The 7,287-nt window shown below is 60.1% G+C and overlaps 1 protein-coding gene across 6 annotated transcripts in view; it reads left to right on the plus strand.

Annotated features, from left to right (window-relative positions):
- Positions 1–3,363, plus strand: part of TOM1L2 (target of myb1 like 2 membrane trafficking protein) — a 72,475-nt gene extending 69,112 nt beyond the window's left edge. For all 6 annotated transcript variants that reach the window (XM_052658258.1, XM_052658260.1, XM_052658259.1 and 3 more), the window contains one exon: positions 70–3,363. In XM_052658258.1, coding sequence (XP_052514218.1) covers positions 70–218 — 149 coding nt within the window. In that variant the 3' untranslated portion in view covers positions 219–3,363. The remainder of the gene's footprint in view (positions 1–69) is intronic.
- The last annotated feature ends 3,924 nt before the right edge of the window (positions 3,364–7,287 follow it).

Here is a 7,287-nt window from a genome sequence, read left to right on the forward strand (position 1 = left end):
TCCCCTGTGGGATCAGGCGTGGCAGCTGAGCCCCTACCCATCCCTGCTGGGCCTTGTTCTGTGTTGCAGAGTTCGATAAATTCCTTGAAGAAAGGGCCAAAGCTGCTGAAATGGTTCCCAGCCTCCCCTCTCCCCCAGCGGACACTCCAGCCCCAGCCTCGAATCCCTCAGGCCGGAAGAAGCCAGAGCGGTCAGAGGATGCCCTCTTTGCCCTGTGAGCTGTCCTGTGGTTGGGCCCCCCCATGGCAGGTCACCTCTCACCCCCGGTCCACACCAGGCTCTGGCCACTTCTCCCATCCCCCGCCCCTACTTGGTCCTGCGCTGCTGTGTCTCCATGGAAACACCACTGTGTTTGCTCCCAGGCCTCCCACTCATTGGGCCCAGCTTTAGCCACCTTTTCTTTGGGAGGTGGGACAATGTCGCTGCAGCTGCAGATCCTCAGCCTCTGCCCTCCTGCTCCCTCTGCCTATTTCCTCCAGGAAAAGCTGGTGGCTGGCCCAGCCCCAGGCAGGGCCAGCCCTTTGGGGTTCCTCTGGTCACTTACCCACAGAGAAGGGGCTCGGACCCCAGCCCCATGCCCAGCTCAGCAGGCCTCTCCTGCCCTCCTGTGCCCTCCTTGGTCCCAGAAAGGGCAGGTCTGCAGCCGTGGGCTTGGTCTCGCTCCCCACTGCTGCTCCCTGACGAGCGTTGGCACTTCAGTAGGCTCTGTGGTGCCCGCGGGTGGCGTCTCTCATCTACCACCTGCTTGACCCTCTTCACTTTCCACTGCTAGCCCAGGCCCACTGCCAAGCTGGGACCAAGGGGTCTGCCACAGGCCCATGGCTCTGGTGTGGGCAGAGCCTGCAGAGGTAACATGGCGGTGGCCTCGCTGCCCCCATGCACCACTCTGTATGCCACCCCGTCTGTGGAGGGGCCTGCAAGGTGAGGGCTGGCTCTGGCCGGCCTGGGAAAGCTAGGCGCCTTTCGGAATGTGCTTCGTTCAGCCTGGCCCAGGGTAGCCTCTGCCTCCACCTTCAGGGCCCACAGCAGCAAGCGGTTTTGACCCCGAGTGAGATCCCAGTGACCCAGCGGCCAGCGCAGCTCCAAGGCTCCTGGGCGAGGCCTCAGCCTCCCCCACAGACTGTCCTGAAGCCTGACCCCGCAGGCTACCTCAGCGGGGGGGGGGCACTGGCGAGCCCCACTCCATCCTGGTCCTCACTTGGCCCCAGCCTGGTCTAGCCTGAGCTGCCCGGTGCCCAGAAGAGCACACGGGCAGCTTTTCATTGGCCTGGGAGCCCTAGCCCCGCTCAGAGCTCTAGCAGGCACTCCCCAGCATCAGGGCAAAGCTGGGGTCTTCTGGGAGCGTTCAGGGCGGGGTTGGGGGCTGTGTGGGGCTCCAGCAGGAGCAGGTGGGGTGGAGACCAAGGCGCCATTGGGGGAACACCTGGCCTGGCCCCCTCGCAGCTCCCTCCACAGGGGAGGCCTGGGGTCCTGCTGGCACCTCACACCCCAGCTCCTCAGAGGATGCCCCTTCGTGTATCTGGGTCAGCCTGCTGCACCCTGCCCGGCCGGGCCTCCACACTGCGCCTCCCCGCTGCCCATTCCCGCCTTCAGTTAGCCTTGGATGCTGAACCGTCTGAAGCCAGCTGATGAGCTGCAGGGCAGGTGGCCTGCTTGTGCCTGGCTGGTATCTCCAGGCCTCTAGTGTAGCCTGGGGGTGTGTCTCTGTGGGGTGGAGCCTGCCTTGCCAGCCCAGGGTGGATAGTGGGCCTCCGGTGGTCAGTCAGTCCTTCGGGAGTCACAGCAGCCGGGCCTAGCATCAGCTGAGGGAGGGGCCGGCCGGCCTACCGGGGGTCCCTGGGCGGATGGTGTGGCAGGAGCATGTGCCTGTCCCGGGGAGACCCCACAAAGCCATCCCCAGCTCCAGCTGCTCAGCCAGGCCCGGTCTAGAGAGGCCAAGCCACTAGGGTGGTGAGTGATGGTGGCCTCACCAGCTGTCCTGGCTGGAGCTACCCCTCCGCTCGCCCATCAGGTCACAGCAGCCTGCCCCACCTGCCCCCACCACGCCCAGGAAGCAGGTGCCCAGGACGGGTGCTGCTCGCCCTTCCCGTCCTGAGGCCCCAGGTGCCCGGGCCCATCTCACTGGTTCCCTTCTGTCTGGGAGGCTCAGCCCTCGGGCTGCTCTCCCAGGAGGGAACCCTGGCCAGAGCCTTCTGCCCAGCAGAGTGAGACCCTCCGAGGCACCAGCCTCCACCAGTGTTAGAGACCGCAGATCCAGTATGTAATTATACTAAATTATTGCTGGGATTCCTTATAAGCACTAATTATACCTGATTATAGGTTAAAATATTTATTTTGTCAAAATATTTTCTTGGGGATGTGTTTAACCTTTTCTGTGTTGTGTGCTGAGATGTGAAAACTAACCCCCTCCTCCTGCCTCTCTGATCAGTGGGCAGCAGCAGATAGCACTGAGTTCATGTGACCAGGCAGTGGTGGGCCTTTGGCCAGCCTGCTCCAGAGCAGCCCCTGCCTGGTACCCCCGGGAGAATGTGACCGACTGGCTTATCTGTGTGCATAAGGACAAGGGCCTCAGAGCTGCAGTGGCTCTTCACTGGCCAGGCCAGAGGGCAAGGTGGCCGTCTGCTATCTGTCCTCCCATCTGTCTGTCAGCCCCTCAGTGTGATCAACCGTGCTGTCGGCCCTGGATCCCACCTCGGCGCCCTGCCCTTCCCCTCCTTACTGAGGTCCAGAGAAGGGAGCCTGGGGCGGTGGGGCGAGTGAGGACCCGGGGCAGCAGGTGCCCAGACTCCAGCTCCTTCTGTTCCTTCCTGCCACCACAGCCCCACTTGACCTCTGCACGCTTCTAACTCAGTCCAACCCAGCCTTCCGGAGGGATCAGGGGCTGTGGACCAGTGAGGAAGAAACCCTGTGGAGGACAGTGGAGCCTTTTGTATTGGCAGTCCCCAGGCCCGGGCCCCCTTCCCTGTCCCCATTGTGGGCATAGCCAGCTTCACCACCCAGAAGACGCCCAAGGCCCTCGCCTCTCGCCTCTCCCATGCCCAACTTCAGCCCTTCCTGTCCCTGGGGTGCCCTGAGAATAGCTGTCAACTCAGAAGGCTCATGGCATCTCTCCAGGTGCTCCTGGAGGAAAGGGGGTGAATATTTATTCCCTCGAGTTTGCACTTGATTTGTGAGGGTTCTCAGGTTTGTTGTCAGCATCCCCCAGCCTAGCGGTCTGTCACTGTCTGTCTCTGCCGGCAGAGCAGGACTGGAGGGTGAGTCAGTGACACCAGAGCGTCTGTCTACCCATGAGCTCTCCTAGATACGTCTGTCTAGTTTGGGATCTTGCATGTAAAATACTCCACAATAAACAAACCAACAGACTGCTGCTGTGCGATCTCTGTTCTGTCGGGCCTGCCAGAGCTGACCTCCGGCTTTGTCTAAGCAGAGGCAGCGTGGGCCTCCGTGCTGCTGGGAAAGCTTGCCCTGCTCACTCTGCCCGGGGGTGGCAGTCGGAATGAGACCAAGGCCCCATGCCAGGGGAGTCTGGGAGCAGCTTCCAGAGTGTGGGGACCCCAGGCTCTGTGGATGGAAGGCGTGTCCCCCTGTGAAAGGTGCTGTGGGCCCCGAAAGAGGCCTGCTGTGTGTCTCTGTTCGGTTCAGTTCAGTCACTCAGTCGTGTCTGACACTTTGTGACCCCATGGACTGCAGGACACCAGGCCTTCCTGTCCATCACCAACTCCCAGAGCTTACTCAAACTCATGTTCATCGAGTCACTGATGCCATCCAACCATCTCATCCTCTGTCGTCCCCTTCTCCTGCCTTCAGTCTTTCCCAGCATCAGGGTCTTTTCCAATGAGTCAGTTCTTCGCATCCGGTGGCCAAAGTGTTGGAGTTTCAGCTTCAGGATCAGTCCTTCCAATGAATATTCAGGACTGATTTCCTTTAGGATTGACTGGTTTGATCTCCTTACAGTCCAAGGAATTCTCAAGCATCTTCAACACCACAGTTCAAAAGCAGCAATTCTTTGGCACTCAGCTTTCCTTATAGTCCAACTCTCACATCCATACATGACTACTGGAAAAACTATAGCTTTGACTAGACAGACCTTTGTTGGGAAAGTAATGTCTGTGCTTTTTAATATGCTGTCTAGGTTGGTCATAGCTTTTCTTCCAAGGAGCAAGCATCTTTTAATTTCATGGCTGCAGTCACCATCTGCAGTGATTTTGGAGCCCCAAAAATAAAGTCTGTCGCTGTTTCCACTGTTTTCCCATCTATTTCCCATAAAGTGATGGGACCGGATGCGATGATCTTAGTTTTCTGAATGTTGAGTTTTAAGCCAACTTTTTCACTCTCACTTTCATCAAGAAGGTCTTTAGTTCTTTGCTTTCTGCCATAAGGGTGGTGTCATCTGCATATCAGAGGTTACTGTCCTGTGTCCCTGAGTGGGGTGCAAAGTGGGGTGACCCTGAGACATCACCGTGGATGTGCCAGGATCCCATGGCGAGCCTGTGGGATGCCAGATTGGCCAGGAGGGGAGGGGCAGCTCCAGTCCAGTTCTCAGAATTAAGGACACTTTGCAGCCAGGAAGCCCTGGAGCCTTCTTCCAGGGCCTGCGGGCGGGGAAGTCTTGGGGAGCAGCCAGAAGAGGGGGCAGTGTGGGGAGCCCTGTGGGTCAGCTCATGGGTCATGGCCCATGGCCCACTGCCCACTAGTCCCCCACTGAGACAGCTGAGGAGAAATCCTTCTACAGCCCCCCTCTTTTCCAAGGAAAAGGTCTCTGGGGCCCTGAGGAGCTGGGCATGGGCAGATAAGAGGCCTTGAACATGCAGGACTCACCCAGAAGTGCCGTTTGCTGTAGTGGAACCCCTGCCAGCTCTTGCTGGGTGGCTTCAGAGGGTCTGTGCAGGGGCTCCAGGCCCTCAGCACCAGGGTTAGGGTTAGGGACCAGCCATTCCCTCCCCACCCCTGCTCGGAGCTGCAGGCAGGGTGTCCTGTGATGTGAGAAATAGGGTCAAACGCAGTTAACCCGATGCCTCCAGGGCCCTGCCTGGGTGGATTCCAGGGACAGAGGGGACCAGAAAATCTCACAGGCCACTGTAGCCTGCTGTTGCTCAACTCCCATTTTTCAAGAAAAGCCAGGGATGCAGCCTTCAGTGAAATGTACACTTGACAATGAACTCAGAATCAGAACCCGCGTGTACTTGGACGTGGTGTCAGTTGATGCCTCACTCTTCCTGTAAGCCCCAGCCCTCACTGAGTTCCTGAGGCTCTTCCCTGGCCGGTGCACCCCCAGAGCAGCTCAGAGAGGGCTTCAAATGATTTGTCCAGTACCCAGCAGAAGCCAAACTGGCATGAGAACATAGGGTCATTCAAGACCAGAACCAGCCATGCCAATGGCCATCTGGTTCCATTATGACCAGACGGGGAGCTGGGAGGAACTCAGTGCTCCCTGCAGGCTCTCTGCTGCCTCAGCCACAAGCTGGGCAGGTCCCAGCTCAGCTACTGCAGAATGAAGCACGAACGGGCAGGCCAGGGGCAGGGGGCTACAGGAGTGGGGAGGGGTCTGCGTAGCCCGTGAGGCACTGCCCAGGGCCGGCAGCCCTGGCAGCTCCCGAGCTTGCCCTGCCACCCGTCCCTGAGTTCCGGCATCAAGGACATGGCTCGGCCCTGCCTGCGCTGGACACCTGCCCCAAAGGGCTCTGAACCCACAGAAGATTCCCCTGTGCCTCTCAGACACCCGCGCAGCGGCAAGGAGCAGAGACGAGGCCCGCCTCTCAGGTGGGACCCGGCCGGACGCCGGCTCTGGGCGGGGCGGCGCGGGCGGGGCGCCGGGTCGGTTGGGCGGCGCACGTGACACAGCCGCCGGGAGCCGGGCGTTGACGCCACGTCACCCCATCCGGAGCCCCGCGCCCATTGGCTGCGCCTCGGGCCGGGGCGGGGCCCGGCCGGCCGGCCGGCCACTCAGCGGCTCCCGGCGCGCGTCCCCTCCGCCTCGCTCTGCTCACCTGTGAAATGGGATGCCGTCCTCCGGGAAGAAAAGGGTTAACGCCGAGGCGCGCAGCTCTGGCCCCCGGTGCGGGTGCGGCGCAGCAGCAGAGTCCCCGGGAAGGCCAGGGGAGGGGCGCTCAGAGGACCATGTTCCGCGAAGAGCCGCAGCCCCACCCGGCTTTCCCCACCCTCCCCTGGACGCCTGCCCTGTCCAGCTGGTCTCAGGCTGCCCAGTGAAGCAGTGATCTTTGGTGGCAGATTCCTCCCCGCTCCCACGACTGGGCCCTACAGGGGGCTTCAGCCAGCCTTCACTTCAGCTGGCTGCGGGTCTCCATTGGGCGCTGCTTCATCACCCTCTCTCCTGAACTGCTGCAGTTACACGTGCATATTGACTGAGCTTGGTCTTTACATATGCGGTATAGGCGGCTACAAGACAAGCAGGCACGTCTATCTTGACCTTGACTCCAACAGACTCTTCAGGGTTACAGCAGGAAGGAGTGTTCTCATTTTACGGACACCGGAAAGGTGAAGTAAGATGTTCCAAGTACACAGCAAGCAGGTGAAAACCCAGACCTGTTTCCTGACTCTAAGAAACTGGTCTTCAGGCTTCACACAGCACCCTCTCCCCTCCCTGGGAAGGGCTGTTGGAAATTTCAGGGAAATCCCCAGATTCCCAAGGCCCTCTGGGTGCTTGAGCTCCTACTTGGGGGGTGGGGCCTGTGCATCAGGATGCAGGGGGCTGTTCCCCTACAGAAGTTCATCTGGAGGGCCAGGGCCCAAGGGTCCCTGGGCAGGACCACTTGGGAAACAGATGTGGTTTGGAGGTCCCCCGGGACCTGGCCATCTCTGTTCTGGGTAATTTTCCACCGCAGCCACTTCCGGGAGGGGAACAAAGAACCCTGCGTGTCCAGTCTGAGCCCCAGGGACTTGGGCCTCCAAGGCCTCTCTTGGCCTGGGCAACACCCCCCTTCCAAAGTGCTCCATAAATGTCACTCTGTCAGAGGGTGTGGTCAGACAGGCTATATCTGGAATCTGAGCAAAGCAGTACTCAGGATGGCTGGATTCACTGAGGAGTCGGGGTGGAGGTGGGGGTCCAGACCTCTGATAAGGCTCCTTGGCTGCCCCCTACCAAGGGTGCTTCTGCTCACTGCTTCCACACTTCCAGCACCTGCATATTAGTATCTCAGTCCACCTCATTAGGACCCTCCCTTGGCACCTAGCTCTGCCCCCAACCCAGAGGACCCAGCGTCCTGGTCCAGCCCTCTCCCCAGCCTAGCTGTCTCCTCTGACCTGCCCGAGCCTGTCCTGATCCAGGGC

This window comes from Budorcas taxicolor, chromosome 19, assembly GCF_023091745.1.
Source record: "Budorcas taxicolor isolate Tak-1 chromosome 19, Takin1.1, whole genome shotgun sequence".
NCBI lineage: Eukaryota > Metazoa > Chordata > Mammalia > Artiodactyla > Bovidae > Budorcas > Budorcas taxicolor.